This window comes from Trichechus manatus, unplaced genomic scaffold (genome assembly GCF_000243295.1).
Source record: "Trichechus manatus latirostris isolate Lorelei unplaced genomic scaffold, TriManLat1.0 scaffold00118, whole genome shotgun sequence".
Taxonomy (NCBI): Eukaryota; Metazoa; Chordata; class Mammalia; order Sirenia; family Trichechidae; genus Trichechus; species Trichechus manatus.
The window spans coordinates 699427-717803 of NW_004444054.1; the positions used below are offsets into that span (position 1 = coordinate 699427).

The 18377-nt window shown below is 41.3% G+C and overlaps 1 protein-coding gene across 1 annotated transcript in view; it reads right to left on the bottom strand.

The window, feature by feature from the left end:
• FLT1 (fms related receptor tyrosine kinase 1) overlaps positions 1-18377 on the bottom strand; it is a 192532-nt gene that overhangs the window by 75777 nt on the left and 98378 nt on the right. Inside the window, exons 13-14 of the mRNA XM_004384145.3 lie at positions 12713-13021; positions 7817-7963 (exon numbers count right to left, since the gene is read on the bottom strand). Of these exons, the coding sequence (XP_004384202.2) occupies positions 7817-7963; positions 12713-13021 (456 nt within the window). The remainder of the gene's footprint in view (positions 1-7816; positions 7964-12712; positions 13022-18377) is intronic.

An 18377-nucleotide genomic window follows, 5' to 3' on the forward strand; every position in this document is an offset into this window, starting at 1 on the left:
TCACTGGAGACTCTTGGAAGAGTGTGAGGTAGAACAGTGAGGTATGATCATTTTGGATGAACTGCTGGTCCCTTGGGCAGGTGGTTGGAGAGGTAGGAGAGAGACTTGATAGGCACACATTCTCACAGGTGACTTCCTCACCATTGCTCCACATCAGGGTGCAAACCCAGGGAAGTCTCGTGCTTTCTTGATATTGGCCCCTTCACACTACCTTTTTCTTTATTATTATTACTCTTGTTATCCTTTATATTATACAGTAGAACCTGTGAAAGCTGGAACCTGTGTAAGGCGGGAACCTGTCAGAGAAGGAAAACTGAAACATTTTCCATTAAAATGAGTGACAGAAAAGTGGTAAGACGGCACCCTGTCAAAGGTGGAAAACTTGTGAAACCTGGGAAAACAAGGCAGTCCTGTTGCATTCCGGCTCTCACAGGTTTCACTGTATTCACTTAGCTTCTCTTCAAAGTAAACATGTCTCAAATTACCTCCCTCTTCAGCACTCTGCACACTACTAGTCCCTCCTAAGGAGCACTGGTGGCACATTGGTTAAGCTCTTGGCTGCTAACCGAAAGGTCAGAGGTTCGAATCCATCCAGTGGCTCCGTGGGAGAAAAGAGCTGGCGCTTTGCTCCCGTAAAGATTACGGCCTAGGAAACCCTATGGGGCAGTTCTACGCTGTCACACGAGGTCGCTATAAATCAGAGTCAGCTCGATGGCACACAACAACGACAGCACAACTACCATTATTAGTGGTAGAATTCTCCCCTTCCATGTGGAGACCCGGGTTCAATTCCTGGCCAATGCCCCTCATGTGCAGCCACCACCCATCTGTCAGTAGAGGCTTGCACGTTGCTACGATGCTGAACAGGTTTCAGTGGAGCTTCCAGACAAGACAGACTAGGAAGAAAGGCCTGGCAGTCTACTTTGATCCGTCGTGCATGGGGTTACCACGAGCCAGTGGCTGATCTGACTTGATGGCAGCTAACAACAACTATTTTTATTACCTCTCAGCACATTTTCTTCATAATCTCTCTTCCATTCTGGGTATTCAACTAACAATGATTGAGAACCTACTGTAAGCGTAACATTCAAGTAGGAAAATTAAAGCACAAAAAATGTACTTGGCTAAGCACTTGGCTGCTAACCAAAAGGTCGGTGGTTTGAACCCACCAGCCTCTCCTCGGAAGAAGGACCTGCTCTCATAAAGATGACAGCCTAGAAAATCCTACAAGGCAGTTCCACTCTGTCACATGGGGTCACTATGAGTCGAAATTGACTCAACGGCACCTAACAACCACAGCAATGCACTGAAGATATTTAATCCTGTGCTTGAGCTGCAGCCTTTTCTATTTGCCCTATTTATTAATTCATCTGGCTCCATCTTCAGACTCATTAGCCCTGTTGCCTACTTGACGTGACGATGGTGCATACGGCAGGACACACGCGATTGCTGCCTAAAGATGCCGTATTCCTTACTTTAGATTTTTGGTTATTCAGATTTGTGTTTTCTCATTTACTGCTGTATTCACTGAGTCTAGCACAGGGCTAGGCATAAAGTAGGTGGCCTGTGAAGATTTGCTGAATATATAAAGAACTGTTGGCCTGATACAGCATGAATTCTGGAACTTTTAAAACTTCAAAGTAAGTGGATTTGGGTTCAAAGTAGTTTTTAAAAGTAGTTTTACACGTGGCACATCTAATTTTCTTAAAAATATGCTTTAGATAGTTTGAATATGATTCTAAAATATGCTTTAAGTATTTTTAAAAATATGCTTTAAATATAGCCTTTGGAAAGCTTAATCTTTAAGAGCTGGGCATGAGAAGATATTCATTGTTTTAAGTATGTTTGTTCCAAAAATATCCCCTGAAGTCTTCTTAAAACCAAACAGTAGTTTAGCTTAACTAGTAAAAAAAATGTCTGCCTTGAGCATTATGCTCTTTTAAGAGCTATCTGTATGGGATCCAAGTGATAACAGCAAGTTGGAAGACTGGACAGGAACCTTAGGGGCAGTGAGTTTATGTTATAGAGGAAGAACAACCCAGAGAAGGAGGGTGAGAATGGTTGCACAACTAGAAGAATGTAATCAATGCCACTGAATTGTACATGTAGAAATCGTTGAATTGGTGTTTCTTTTGCTGTGTATATTCGCAACAGCAACAACGACAGCAAGCTCAATAAAATTAAAATGTATGTATGTTTGCTATGCCTGTTAGGTCATATGAAACTAGTACCTATGTGTTCTCTTGTAAATGATGTAAATTAACTTTTAGTTCCATGTACTCAATGTTCAGTTGAGATTGTAGGGTCAGACTTCTTGTGGGTTGAACCTTGGTCTGTAACTCACTAGCTCCAGGACCTGGGGTGAGTTATTTTTCCTCTCTAGGTCTCAGATTTCCTTATCCTTTAGTCTGTAAAATAGGGACAATAAAACAAGCCTCACAGAATTGTCATGAGACATAAATACATTAATATAGTAAACTGTGTAGAACAGTATGGCGTTCAGAAGTGTTTGTTAAATAGGATAGACCTGTGAAATGTATCTACTATATGTGAAAATTACATGAGATATTTGTGAAACACCTAACACCGTGCCTTGTTGCTGCTGTTAGGTGCTGAGGAGTCGATTCCAACTCATACCAACCCCATACAACAGAGAACTTCCCCATAGAGTTTTCTAGGCTCTAATCTTTATGGGAACAGATTTCCCACAGAGCCGCTGGGTGGGTTCCAACCGCTGACCTTTAGTTCGTTAACTACTATGCCACCAGCGCTCTTCAACACAGTGCCTTGGTACCTGGTAAATGCTCAATAAATCTTTTTTTTTTTTTTTAAGTAAAGACGGCATATTAAGATGTATCTACTCTCAAAGGTTTTAAAAACAAGCATGCAAAGCCAGAGAAGAATGAAGTGATATGCTCTATGGCACGAATTGTAACTAAAAGTGGACATGAGAGAAGAGAAAGAATCCTTGTGCCCTGGAATGTGTGAGAAGGATTCATGCGGAAGGCAGGAATTCCGGTGGGATAGGGAGAATTGAGAGAGTGTGAGGAGAGAGCGCTTTCCAGGGAAGAACTAAAGCAGGCCTGTGGCCCAGAGGCGTGAGGGGGCGAAGAGGAGAAAATGGGCACCAGGGGGTGATGGGAAGTCAACTGTGATGAGCAGGTGGAGGTCATTCCATGAAGGTCCTTGAAGACTGGTGCCATTGTCCTGAATGAGTGTGGCGGGCAACGGGAACACGCGCTGTGGTGTTCTGGGCCACCATGGTTTTCAGGGCACCAGCTCTCTTCTCGCTCAGATTGCCCTGGCTGAGACAGCCTCACAAGCCCCCTGAACACCTGCTTCCCTGGACCTGCATGCTTAGGGTCCCTTTTGTTACTGCTTGATGCCCTTTGGACCAAGAATTTACTACTCAGCTTTCATAACATTTTCTTGAAATTGTATTTCTTCTGTAGGATGGCTGTGCCCCATTGAAAGATTTTTCCAAAGAGGAAATGAGAAGGGTAAAAGAAAGTCCCATCTACCCTAAGTTGTTTCAACCGGCATTTTACGGCCACTTGTCCAGAGCGTGAGCTCTCACATGTGCACGACTTCTTCTCTCCTATTTTCCTTGGAATGAGCAAGTTGTCATTTCACAAGTAACAATGACAATGGGTGGGAGCCGAGCAATGATCCAAGGTCACTAAAAAATTCTCAAGAATATAAATTCTCTTTGAGCTGCCAGGTTTCACACAGAAGATGTGCTTCAGGTCTCTAAAGAATATACAGTTTATTTTGAACTCAGTCTAGCTTTCCAAAGGCTTTTCCGGGCATGATCTTGGTGTTTTTCCATCTCAGCCTTATTTTTTTTTTATTTTATTGTGTCTGTGGTGGAAGTTTACATAGCAAATTAGGTTCTCATTTAGCCATTTCTACACAAATTATTCATTGATATTGGCTACATTTTTCACAGTGTGTCATTATTCTCATTCATTCTGTTTTGGTTGTACCATTTCCAGTACTCTGGTTTCCCTGCCCCCTTACCGTGTCATCTTTGCTTTAGAGTAATTGCTGACCATGTGGTCTCCTACAGATGATTTTTCTTACAGAAGCTCGTTACTCATGGGTGATATTCTTTATTTTATGAGCCAATCCGTTATTTAGCTAAAAGGTGACCTCAAGGGATAATTTTGGTTTAAGGTTTAAAGAGTATCTTAGGGCGAGAGTCTCGGGGAGTCCTCTACTCTCAACCGGTCCAGTAAGTCTGGATTTTTTAAGAATTTGAGTTCTGTTCCACATTTTTCTCTGTTCTGTAAGGATCCATCTAATGTGGCCCTGGTAGCCGGGCACCATCTAGTTTTTCTGGTCGCAGGGTAGACTATTAGTTCCATCTCAGCTTTGGAGTGATGGTGAGTCGACGGTTACCACTTTGGTTACTTGCAATCTTCACTCATAAAAGAGTAAAAAAAGACCCATAAAAGAGTTGGTGTTTTTAAAGAATAACTATGCATGACCGTAGGGATCACAGTCATGGAGCACATTGCTTTAGCTACTGCATTTGCTGCCCTAAATGGGAATATTGCATATAAAACTTTACAAACATGATATACACATAAGAAATCCATTTCCAAACGGCTACAGTAGTTTTAAAGACTGAATGAAGGGAAGAGGGAGAGATCAAATACCAACAACCGACAACTTAGCCTAGTTGAGCTCAAGAAATGCTAATAAATGCTAACAGCAGCATATTAAAGTGGTATTTAGAAAAGATTTTGTATAAGAATTTGTATAAAACTCTCTTTGGATATTCTTGTTTTGGCCCTCAGAAAATCAAAGAAGGCTGGGAGGAAGCTATCTTTATTAGATTTAGAGTTGTTTGACATTTGAGCTGACTTATTTATGAACTCTTAACACCATTCCAATGAACTCTGACTCACTGTTGAGTTTCTATCTAAACGAAGTGAGTCAGAAGGTAGCATTTACTAAGCAGTGACTATGGGCCAGTTGAGTTATGCTAACTCATTTAAACCTTATTATATCCCTGTGTAGGAGTCTCTGGGTCGTGCAAATGGTTAGGTGCTCCAATATTAGCTGAGAGGTTGGCAGTTCAAACCCACTCAGAGGCACCTCAGAAGACAAGCCTGGCGATCTGCTTCTGAAAGGTTATAACCTTGAAAACTCTATGGACCAGTTCTACTCTACACACGTAGGGTCACCATGAATCAGAATCAACTCAATAGCAACTAACAACAACATCCTTGTGTGGTCACTATTATCCCAATTTTGTACATAAGGAAATAGTGGCTCAGAGAGTAAGTGTAAATGAGTTGCCCAAATTCTTGTATGACCCATGAAAGCAAACCCTGGTCTTCCCCCACATCTCATGATCTTTTTGAGTTTGCAGCAATGAGGATCTGGCTTGGCACACTCTCTTGCTTTTCTATCCTCTAGTCCCAGAGTGGCCATGAGCTTTCAGAATTGGTCCAACTCTGATTCTTTACCCCATATCCAAGGTATAAGAACTGAACTTAAGTCAAATTTGCTTCTTTCAGAGAACTACCAAACATCTTACGATAACATTTCATAAACTGTATTTTGTGATCAAGAAGTTTGGGTAAAATAGAGCTTAATAAACACAGTTTACCAGGTTTCCTTAGAATAGGACTTCTTTGGGCCTGTGATAATGCTGACGTGAGCTCTGAATCTCTAAGGGAGGAATACTGCGCACTTTGTTTCACAAGCTATTAATGAATTAATTTATTTACCCATGTATTCATTCATCTTTTTATTCTGGTAGAACACCTCAAGGGATTACTGTTCCAAAAAAATTGCTTTGGAAATACACATCCTCGTAGTGCGTCATCTTGGGCAAACCACTATATCTCTTTGGGCCTAAGTTTTCTATTCTACTCATTGGGCTAAAGATATTCCAAAAGTCTTTTCCAGCTTTAAAAATTCTGTGATATACCCCACCTCAAGTCCAGGTATTTCTGCTACCAAATGAACCTCTTAAGTATAGAATAACATCTTCTGAATACTATTCATTCATTCATTCATTCCAGAAATAGTTATTGATTGCCAAGCATCATCCTAGGTTATGAGGATATAAAGACAAATAAGATATAAACAAGACAAATAAGATACATTATCTGCCCTCAAGGAGGGGAGACACACATGAACTGATAATTAAAAATAATAAGAGAGTAGTAGAAATAAGCACGGATAACACAGACATGTATGTACTGATGATTATAAAACAATACAGTAAGAAGAAACATTCATAAGTAATAAAGAAGCATGGAGGAGCTTCCTTCTCTTTGTGGGAGCTGAGAAAGCCCCTCTGGAGGGAGGCCACGCAATCTGGGTCTTAAGGATGGGTAGACATTAGAGGAAGGAATGGTCCTCCAGTCAAAGGGGAGACAAGAATACAAGCACAGGAGGATAAGGCAGCATAACATGTGCAGGGATCTACAAGAGTCTGGCATTGCCAGTATATAAAGCTTAAGGCAGGGGATGAAGGATATAAAGTTGTAGGAGTTGGCAGAGGCCAGGTGCTGAGAGCCTTCTCTCTCAGGTGCTCAGACTTCATGCTGTGTGATGGAGAGCCACTGGGAGACTTGAAGGAGGAAGTGATATATTCATAGCTGCATTTATACTGTTGTGTGGAAGAGAGATGCAAAGAGAGAAAAGGGAGGTGGGGAGACCAGTTAGGAAGCTACTGCAGAAGTTCATGGGATAGATGATGAGCACCTGAACCAAGAGAATGACAATAGGAAGCAGAAGAAAGGATGGATTTGAGAAATATGTAGTAGCTGTCACCTGCTCAACCTGGTGACTGATCAGATAAGGAGCATCAAGGAGAGGCCATCACCTGTTAATGTGGATGATTAAGTATATGATGTTAGTAGAAGAGAAGGTGCTAGTTTATAGGGAAAAAAAGATGTGCTATGATCATTTTTGGGACCTGTTGAGTGTAAGGCCTTTCTAAGACATTTGTCTGTATCTTCACATTTGGAGTCATTATACCACAACTCCATTCAGTGCATCAAATTCAAATGGCAGTTTCATTTTGACTAGAGAACTAACATTCAAGGGCCATTCCATCTTGCTACTTATTTGATTTAGGCTGATGGAATATTGCAAATAAACTATTATAAGTAGAATTATTAAGCAAAATTCTAGATAAGTTCAATTTAATTTTATTTAACCATAGACTTATGTGGAAGGCAACAGTGTTTATACTTACTAGAATTCCTATACCCAGCTGAACTCTGTGAGTAGCTATCTAAAAGGGTTTCAGTCTAGATGTGTTCAAGAATATTTCTTATTGAAAGAAACTCATAGCCATTAGTTTAGATTTTCTTTTAACAATATGACAAATATGATTTAAAACATTCTTATTTTTATCAAATAATTAAGATTGGTGTAGGTGAATTAAAAAGAATATAAATCTACTTTTCTGAACATTATAGATGGCAGATGTTCAAAGCTCTGCTGGACCTCAAGTCCAGAAACGAACTCCTCACTGTCTCAGTTGTCAGGATGAATGGCAACATTTGCTAAGTGGTTCTTACCATTTTCTTTTTCTGAATGCATTATTTAAAGCAGCATTCCAGTTGAATAGATTCTGTAAGGATCTTTCTATGGGGCAGGGATATGGTCTGTGTAAGAATTCGCCCAAATATTCCTCATCGGAAGTTGATATAAGTATGAGCGAGAGTCCAAGTGTTTTCAGCTCTATCAGAAGATGATTCTAGATACACTGGAAGAAGCCGATAGGAATGCTTGGGGAAGGAGAGGATGAGAAAGAGTAAAGTCAAGGAAAAAACACATCTCTTACCAGGCTCTTGCTGTATTTTGTGATTGTTTTTAAACCAGGTGATCTGAGGCTCTGGTACACCTTTAGCATGACAGTCTAGAATGGTGGAGTTGCTGATGGCCACTGTTTGGTCACTGAGGTTCCGCAGGAGGTATGGTGCTTCCTGATCTAGTAAATAAAGAAATGGAATCGTGATTACTCATCGGTTTTATTCTTTTATTGTATATGCAACCAACATCCTAAATCTTACAGAAACAGCAAAACCCAACTGTAAGTTTCCACTGGTATTTTCTTCCCTAAGTTTCACTTTTTTGGTTTACATACTGCTCCGTCTTCAAGAAGTTGCGACAATAAATTGAAATTTGTTAGGACAGAGTCAAATCGAGAACTAAACTCTGTATTTTCAAATTTCAAACTCGTTTCCTTCCTCTTCTGGGAATAAGCTTTTCCAAATCCCAAGGATTTTGCCCAATATTTTAGGAGATGTAAATGAAAAGCAAGATTTTGTATCTAGGCTTGTAATGACTTTTCATATAAACATATAACATCATAAGAGTGGGCTAATATAATTTTGTGAGTATTTTCATTCACGTGTTTGTGAGGTGTGTTTGTGTTACTCAACTGTCAGTAACCTAAATTGCAAGGCAGCAGACCAAACAGGAGTATTTCTTAAACTTTGAAAGCTTTATTGATTATTTCCTTCCTCCATTCCCTCCCCAAATGCAAGTCCAAAGAATGAATTCAAGAGGCAAAGGCACAGAAGTTGTAGTTTTTGCACTATATAATAGTACAAATATTGTATTTTATATTATTTTCTCTTAAAACATACACATATGATACAATACAATTTATTTTAATAAAATGCCAACCAATATAGTACAACAAAATGAACTTAATACATTAGAATGCAATACATTACAACATTGAAATCCCACATAGGAACAGCAGCACTCCCAAAGCCCCCAATGAGTACAGTGTTTCTACTGAACGAAGTAACTAAGTCAGTCCTGCTGATACATGTACATTCTAGTTAGGTGGGTACTGGATTGGTACCCCAAGCTTCCAAGGTAAAGGAATAAAAACAATTCCTACAGTCTTTCCCACCCTCCCAAATCATCCCTCTCCCCCCGACCCTTGTTGCAAATCCTGGAACAGAAATTGAAAGAGTGTTGGTGTCACTTACACATGCTACTCATCACTGGTTTCGATTACCCGAGAGCTTTCTTTGACAAGTTTTCATGTCTTCAGCTCAGTGTACTAGAACTGTGAAAGCTGCTTAGGCATGAATACAGTGCTACAGAGATGATACATTTCAGTGTCTTTGATTCCACGGCTCCTGCAGGAGTCCGCTGAGCCCCAAACCTTTCTCCTTTCCTCCCTGTAGGTATCAGGGTTAGCACTCACTAAAGCAATGTAAAAATCCTAGGTGAAACAGAATACGATCATACAACTTTCCCAACATGCTTAAGTAGTATAACATGGCAGGGTTACTGTCTGTTAGGAAACAGATTTCTCATGAAATTAAGATTTCCACAGCTTATTATTAGTGTGCTCTCCTTTTATACAGAATGAGACTCTGAAGGCAAGAAGAGTGTTAAAGTGCTCTGACTTATAAACCCTTCTTCCCACACAATGTGGGATAAATGATAGCAACTCTCTTTCAGCCTATGCCAGTACATCTTTCCTGTTCTATCTTGCCCCCAAGAGGCAGGACCGTGAAAATATTTCTCTGTTGGCCTTCTGCGCACTCTGTCAAACAGCTTTTTCTCATTGAAAATGCAGCCATGTGTTGAAACTCTGAATTGATGGTAACTTGTACAGGTCTTATCATTACAATTTTGACATTTTTCCAGCACAGAGACCCCAGACGTATCGGTGAAAGATGACAAGATAACAAAGAACAGTATCATGTTACTACTGAGTGTCTTTTACAGTGGCTTGACAATTCTGATATATCTCATTTAAAACTCAGGTCGGTCCACTGAGTTAGACTTCTAACAGCTTCCCCTAGCACATTACTACTTCCCATGCAATAAATACGATGAAATGATCTGTCGTTGCCCATATGCCTTATTATAAAAAGGAAATCCGATTATAGGGCTCACAACATCCAAACTGTTTCACAGCTACCAACAATAACATCATCAACGCAGATAGTATTTGGACTTCCCTGACAAGGGTACTGGAGAACAATGCTGATGTAGAAAAGGACCTTTTATTTGAACAAAAAATGTGATGAAGAACTCCCAAAGACCCTATCCGTCCATCGCAAACTTCAGACAGCAGAAGCAGCAAGAAGCTGCAGAAGAAACACAGGGCTCTCAGTTACATACGAGGCACACGTGGACACATCTGAAGCATACAGTATTTTTTTTTTTCTTTGTACCCATTTCTCCTCTGTGAAAAGTCTGATTTTTGGCTATTTTCTAAGTGACCAGTTTTGTACATGAATCAACCGAGACATCATATTTTGTCACTTTCCACTTCTTACATTACAGTTATTTTGACATTTGAAATAAGAAAGGCACATTGAAACCATGTTTTAAAAATCTAAGTTGCTTGATGAAAGTTGATAGCTGATTTCCCAGATTTAACCAAGTGTGGCTGATCTCTTCAAATTGAGAAAAATCAGAATTAACGCATATTTGTGCTGGTTATTAACAGCCAAAGATAGCTCCCCACCAGTTTCTTATTTGACTTTTCAATGATCTGCCAGGTCCCATAAAACCATAGTTTCTATTCTCCATTTGGAATGGGGACTAAGGAACCAGCCTCACACCCCCTACTCCATCTCAATTGTTCTCCATATTAAGGGTTTTTGTTTTTGTTTTTTTCCTTTCTCATTTTCCTTGTTATCCTCACCCTACTCCACACCCAAAGAGCAGCTAGTGAAAAAAAAATGAAAACTCCACCCCATTGTTTCTTTCTTTTCTTTTTTGGAAACTCTCTGGAAAGAATTCATTACATAGTGAAAAATTAATTAGTTTACGGAAATCTTAAAATCATTTCTTGGGAATATTTGAAATCATCTCCTGTAAACACCAACATCATCCCCTTCTCCACGAAAATGGCTTGCGGCAATTTTCAGGGGAAGGAAATTGTGGTGAGTTCTGCGTGTCCAACTCACCATCTTTCCATTAGCAATCCCTCAATCATTCCATTTGCTTTTTTAGCTGGAGTTAAACATTGAGGCTTCCAAGCTCCATGGCACTGAGGCATTGTTTCCTGAAGGAACACACACACTGACTTATAATGCTGACTTATAATGAACAAAGACGCCTGGCCAAAGAGCTATAGGTAAAATTTCAAGATACAATTGATTATTCTTTCCTCTGGGTTGACAACTTCCAGGTTACTAATTGTTTTCAGAGCATTTGGGGCTCCATAAAACTGGCATTCTGGGGAAACGCTATTGTTTACTCTTTCACACTCGACAAAAGCAATTCCCAAGTGAAAGACAAGTTTAGCCGTGGGACAGAGTCTGTTCCTTAAAGGAGGAAACAGTCTGGTGAGTTCCCAAGCCTGAAAAGCTGTCCTATTTGTCTCCTCCCAGTGAACTGCCCAGCCACTCTGTTTTGTAGCCACAGCTATTTTGATCATTTAGTTTGTTTTTCTATATGCAAGTCATATGTAATGATCAATCATAAATGCAAACAACATAACAATGCATATGAAATTGGTGGAAAAGTCACCTTCTCCTCAAATGCAAGCTTCAAACAAATCTCTCTCCACGGTGTGTATTTTTAAATGACTTTGGATTCTGCTTCTGTACTGTTACCATTTCTTACTCCCCATAGGGGGTAAAAAATCCCATTAATCTTTGCATATGGAGAAAGAGGACTTTTTTAATGGACACATTGTAAATTGACATTTGGAAGAATGCATTAAACCCCTGGTCACAAGAGTCTTGAATTCCTGGATGAACTGAGGGTGGTACATTTGTGAATGTCATCATTTCAGCATGGTAAAGCCCTTTAAGAGAATAACAAGGGGGCAGAAATATTTAAAATCGAGGTGTGGCCCACTTTGTTTCGGGTGCTCTCAGCAATCACATGGTCCAATGGAGGCCGTGAGGAGGCATCCCTTTGCCGGACCCCTGTGCTAGCTACTCAGAATGGTAGGGGATGAGGGAGGTGGCGTTGATTTGGCTGGACTTTCATCCTTCAGATTGTGGTAAAGCTTTAACATTTCTGAGTTACACCAACATCTTGCCCCACTGGGGCCGAAATTAGAAGCTCCAGTTTAAGATCAATGTGCTTAATGTAAAAAAAAAAAAAAAGCATTTTCAAATAAATAAGCATTATAACTTTCTATCCAGGTGCTATTTACAAATCAAGAGCAGATGAAACAGTACAAAATAAAACCAGGCAGAGGTCCCAACAGAGTCTCGAATTCAACTGGATTCATCCTGAGCTGGAAAATGAACTTATTCAACGTCCATCTTTGGCAGAAACCAGCATCTGTTTAAATTATTCAGTTTGTGCAACTTTGAAACGTAACAGTAAAAAGAGGTTGGCATCAAAGTGGAAGGAAAAGCGTCAGTCCCCAGTTGTTGTTTATCAGGCAGGAGAAGACAGCAAAGAGCAAACACAGAAATGAAGCGCAGGGATCCTCCAAATCCAAACTCGCACCAGGTCGGGCACAGAGAGCAGACCCCTCGGCCTGAGCGGGGAGCCCGCAGGCTGGGACCTCGGGGTCTCATTATTACTCCTATCATCTCCAAACTCATTTTGGGAGGAGCATGTCCTCGAAGCCTGAAAGTTAGCAACAGTGACAATAAATCAAGGTGATATGAGACAACTGTTACTTTTGAACGAATCCTTTAATGTTTTACATTACTTTGTGTGGTACAATCATTCCTTGTGCTTTTAAATTTGGAGATCCGAGAGAAAACAGCCTTTTTGTTGCAGTGCTCACCTCTGATTGTCACTTCTTTCTTCTGAAGAATTTCTTCCCCTGTGTATATGTTCCTGGCTCTGCAGGCATAGACGCCTGAGTCTTCCAGGGAAACGTTCTTGATGACCAGATTCAGAGTCACGGAGTACTCTTTGGCGACGGCCATTTTTTGCTTGCTAATACTGTGGTGCATTGTTCGGTTATTCACTGTCCGCAGCAGAATCCAAGTAATGTTTCTGTATAAGAACTTGTTAACTGTGCAAGACAGTTTCAGGTCCTCTCCTTCCGTAGGCATTTTTTCCAAGCGAACATGAAATCCATTTGGCACATCTATAAAACAAGAATAAAGAGCTTCAGTGCACAAAAAAACCAGTGTCTCACCATGAGACCCTCATTCTAGGCTCTTAAGAGCTGTTCCTACACAAATCCTCTCAGGGTCACCATTAAAAGGGTGAGCATTTATCTTTTTATCTGGGGGAAACCAATGAAACACAGCAGGCAGGAACCAATGAAGGCCATTCCCTCAAAAGTGAGGCAGGAAATGTAAAATAGGATCGACAGTAAGACAGTACTTTCTCCTCATTTGCCCAAAGTTACTCTTCAAAGTGGAGTTTCTAACTTGGGATGATAACCATGTTTCCCATTTTCTTTATCACATACAGTACTCCTTCTAGCAAATGGGCATTTGAAGAGGGCAAAATAGTGAGTTGTTTGTAGTAAAATCCAAAGATACTTTTCTGGTCAAACTTATCCAGAATAGGTTGTTGAGCGGGAGCAATAGAGAAAAGGAAGTCCCAGGGGCATGCTGGGAGACCATGACGCCAGTCAACCCCACTTCAGTGCTAAACTTTTCCAGTGAAAAACAACTGGTTTCCCAAATTTCCTGCCATTTGATTGACGGCCAGCCCCTCCTACTGCTGTTTCAGATGATTTCCACTGGTCTTTGCTGGTACAGTAGGTCAGAGAAGAGCCCGTTTACTTGCTCTGACAGAAAACAGCAAAGATTTCTTTTGAAAATGTAGACAACAAATCTGGAAGAGTTGCCAGATTCCACAGTGGGGTGGGGGTACGTGGAAAGTAACTTAAAAAAAAAAAATCAAATTTTGTCTCAAAAACATTTTAAGCATTTTCTAAAAGTGACTATGTCATTAAAGACCATTTTCTCCGATGTCATTTCCCAGCTAACCTTCATCTCCACCTCCAAAAGGCCTCCGGCGAGAGCTCCTGAGTTCTCCTCTTCAGTGTTCCGACCCTGGACCAGCATTTAAATTTTGGGCTGAGAGGTCCTTAGTCTGTTATTTTGGACGGTTTCACCAGAGGATTTTTAAAAATCATTGGTTACCGACCCTGAACAGACCTGCTCTCAGAACCCTCCCATCACTAGTTACTGGTGGTGTATCTGTATTTGAGCAAAGAATTTGGGCCAACATTCTACAAAGTACTTTGAAGATGAAAAGCACTATGTTATGCTATTATTATTATTATTATCCTTTGCACACAAAGCTATAAAGAAACCTTTAAACCTTAAGGGGACAATAGTCCAAAATTAGATATCATATCAACTCTTTTTCTAAATCTCACTTTGCTTGTTTTTCTGATTTTGCTGGGCTTTGGCTGCATTATAAAGTGTCACGTCTGAAGGAATGCCAAGTATTCACTTGAAACCTGGGAGCGGTGGGTAACAGCAGCTTATGAAGCTGTCAGTGGTCGGGGAGAGAGCGGAGACCAGTAGAGGTTTTCCTGCTTTTAAGGCAAAAATCTAAGAAGGTACCAGAAGATGCAGGAGCAGCTGGCAGTCATGTTTAACATAACAATGTGGTTGTTGTTAGATGCCATTGAGTTGATTTTCGAACTGCCCCATAGGGTTTTCTAGGCTGTAATCTTTACAGGAGCAGATTGTCAGGTCTTTTCTCCCATGGAGCTGCTGCATGCGTTCGAACCTCCAACCTTTCAGTTAGCAGCCAAGCGCTTAACAATAAGGTATCAGAAACAGCTGCTCTAGTTCAGCATCTTTTTCTATTGGGGACATTTTCCAGGCAAGAGGAGTAAGACATCAGCCATCAGCTTCTGCACAAGCACCAGAGCAGAAGTATAATGCCTGGTTGCAATCAAATCCTTTCTTTAAAGATCATAGCCTTTCCATTTATGAGGTCTCATTCTGGTTGTTAGAACCCAAGTGAGCCCAAGTAACACCATTGAGATCATGTAGAGAGTTTCTATTTACTTTAGTGCTTTGAAACTTCCCGTGGAAATAGCTCACAGGTTTCCTGATGGAAGATTTTGTTTATCTTTGCCAAGCACCACCAGGAATCTCAAAATAAAATGCATTTAGTGACATTGGGAAACCAGGGAGATAAGGCAGTGCTGTTCCTGTTTCACCCTCAGTAATTGCTAACACACCCATAGTCATGCTGAGTGCCAGCAAAACAGCAAAAACACACACATCGGAAAAGAGAAGAACCAAGTCCGTTCTGAGGTCTGTTTGTTTTTGTGGGGGAGGGGGGGGACACTGTCACTGAAGCTAATTTGACTTCTCTTACCAGACAGCCTCTCTGAAATGATTATCTATTTCTCAGTGGAGCCTCCTTGGTAGCCTCTTTTGATCCATGGAAGAGGATAAATAAAATGTCCCAAGTGATTTAATGAATCCAGAGGGATTTTCTCTTAATTCATGTAGATTTTCTTTTTTAAGCCTGAGTATAAAAGCAGACCCAAGAAGGAATTGCCTTCTAACCCTCAAAGTGAAAACAAGAAATCTTCCCACACTTACGGATCTGTTGCAGATTCAGCACAGTTATCACCATCACCAACTAGCACATACCACACGCCTGGCATCTGATGAGGTGCCATGGAAAAGAATCAACCCTTGATCGAAAAGGACAACCAGCCTAGGGCCAGATGAAAGTAACCTATTTACAGAAGCGTGTATTGGGAGGGTGGATATTTTGACTATATAGGGCCATACATGTGGATTAAGTTCGTGAAAGAAACACGCGTAGAAATTTAAAAGGATGAAAGAGATCTCATTTGTCAGGTGGAAATAAGAACACTATTTCCATGAGCACTTTATTTCCACTGGAGCGTGGAAATCACATTCTTTAAAAAGAAAGCGAGTGGTTGCTAGAAAGTTTGCCTCTTTCAAGTAGATGCTATGTACAAGCAAATGCCAACGTTTAGTCGGACCAGTGGAGGGTTGGGATGGCCACTTTAACCGGTTTCCATCACTTTGGAAGGCAACTCTAAGTGATGACTGTGTTTTAAGGAAGGGCAACATGACTGAAACGAGCTTCTATAAAGACCCAGATCTAGAGCTTTTGATTCAGGGCAGCTGAATTTTAGAAAGGCACTTTTTTACAACATTCCCCTTCCTGAGTCAAGTACAAACACTGAGCCAATACACATTCCTTGTTCAGAAAATAAACATGCAAGGGGCCACATTCCTAAGAGCGGTCAGTCACATCTCTAGGAAGAACACATCTTGGGACAAAGATTTGAGTGAGGGGGAAAAAAAGATAATTATTCGTTTAAAAACATGAATGTAAGCAAAATTCCTATTCTCAGCAATAAAAATAGAGCTTCTCAGAACTGGTAGAGAATCTTAAATTCAGAGAAAGTCTAGTCTAGGCGACAGGGGATTGACAGGCTGAACACGTGCTCAGTTTTAAGAGTAAAGTTCTTGAATTTGCAGAGGAAAAGCGTTGTGAGCTTCTCCAAGTAGATATGTTCAAATGGAATGCTCATATGCCTTTCTATGGGCAAGGCTTGGGATCTAGAAGAGGTTTCATGTACTCCATGGCTATACATTGTATACTGTGTCGGGGCGGATTACACAGTGCTTACCTTACTGACTAGATCATCTGTAGTGAACAATTTCACATAGGTAACTAAGCACAAGTAAGCCGGTGCTTACCTTGCTTACTGGGTCATCCTCCCCTGTCTGGGATTGTAAATTGGAAAAGAGGCTTGATTCTGTAGGAAGGTGCTATGAGGTTGGGAGAGAGACAGATGCCAGCTATACCTAGAAGCAGAATCTTTGATGTGATGAAAAAAATGGGAAACTTCTCACTACAAATGATCTGGTAAGCAAGGTAATCGCCGTGCTTACCTTGCCTATTGGATAATCTGCCCCTGACAGAGATGGTGGGATGGGAGGAGATTTCTGCGTGAATTCAGCAGGCGTTCAACTTTATCAGCTGGGGCCTTTCAATAAGTGTCATGTGCAGAAATATGATCCAACAATTAAAAAGTCAGTGGGATGGGCCAGATGGTGGTGTTGTAATTAATTCCAGCCATCAGTTAACCTCTCTTGGGGACTCTCTGGACAGTAAGGAAATGAGCATGATGTTCTCCACCACCCTTAGCACATTTGCGTCCAGTACTTCCCTCAGACTCCGGCAAGAGGAGTCCCTGTCCTGGGCTTTTAAATGGCTCTGTCTGGCTGTTCCCCTTCCTACAGTATGAAGAATCTGTGGGGTACCCAGAGCCTGTGCCTCCTCCACTTCCACGTTGTGGTCGGGGTACCTGGGATTCCAGAATTCCCTGTTCAAATGATCCCAAGCTTGCCTCTAGGTACGCCCAGGTCCCCTTCCTCGTCCCTAGGCCTGGCCTCCTGAGGTGAGGCTGCTTCTCAGTGTGCACACTTCCAGGCCCAGAAGCGGCCAAGCGAACACTGTTTGTGAAGGGTGTGGACAGTCTGAACGTGTGGGCTAGGGAGACCATCCACCTGGGCACAGCCACTCACAGCATGGACCGAGTGAGGCTTGGGAGGAGAAGACAGGTGAGCCAGGGGTGAGCTCCTTCTGCACTGCCAGGTGCTGTCCCATGCTGCTGTGGAGCTCTGAGGAGTCCCAGAGTTCTAAATTTGCACCTAGCTTTTCAGGTCATCAGAGGAGCCCTAGTGGCACAGTGGATAAGCACTGGGCTGGTAACTGAAAGGTCAGTGGTTGGAAACCATCAGAAGAAAGATGTGGCAGTCTGCTTCCATAAAGATTACAGCCTTGGAAACCCTATGGGGCAGTTCTACTCTGTTCTATAGGGTCACTATGAGTCAGAATCGACTCGCCAGCAATGGGTTGGGTAGTGGTTTCAGGTCATCATGGAGGTATAGTTGTCCACAGGAAGTTGGCACATATTTAACAGTTTGTTAGCTTAATTTAGAACTTGTAAGCAGTTAGACATATGGTTTGTAGGCCTCCCTTAGCACTCTTACCTTGGCTCTGAAAATCTCAGGGCAAGCCTGTCCTTTTCTCTCAACCCATTCAAATTCTGTCCCCCTCGAAGGACCACCTCAAGTTCTGCTTCCTCCTCAGAGGCTTAGAACTTCACAGCACGAGTGGCTACTGAGCGCTTGAAATAGGCTAATGTGACTGAAGAACTGAATTTGACTGAAGCAGTGTATTTTTTTAAAATATTGATTACATGTTGAAATGATAATATCCATGACATTACTTCTGCACAGACATTTTGATACTAGTGTATACATGAGTTAACATTTCTTCTTTGTATCTTCTTTGCTAGAACTGTCTTCCTGGAAAGATGGGGCTACGCTGATATCAAGTGTACAGCACAGAGTTGAATTAGACTGCGTAATAGTTAGCACTCATTAAACTTCTGCCAACTTAATGGATATCCGTTCAGAACAGGAGCCGTGTGCTCTGAATCAGACGTACAGTTGTTAAGGATCTGG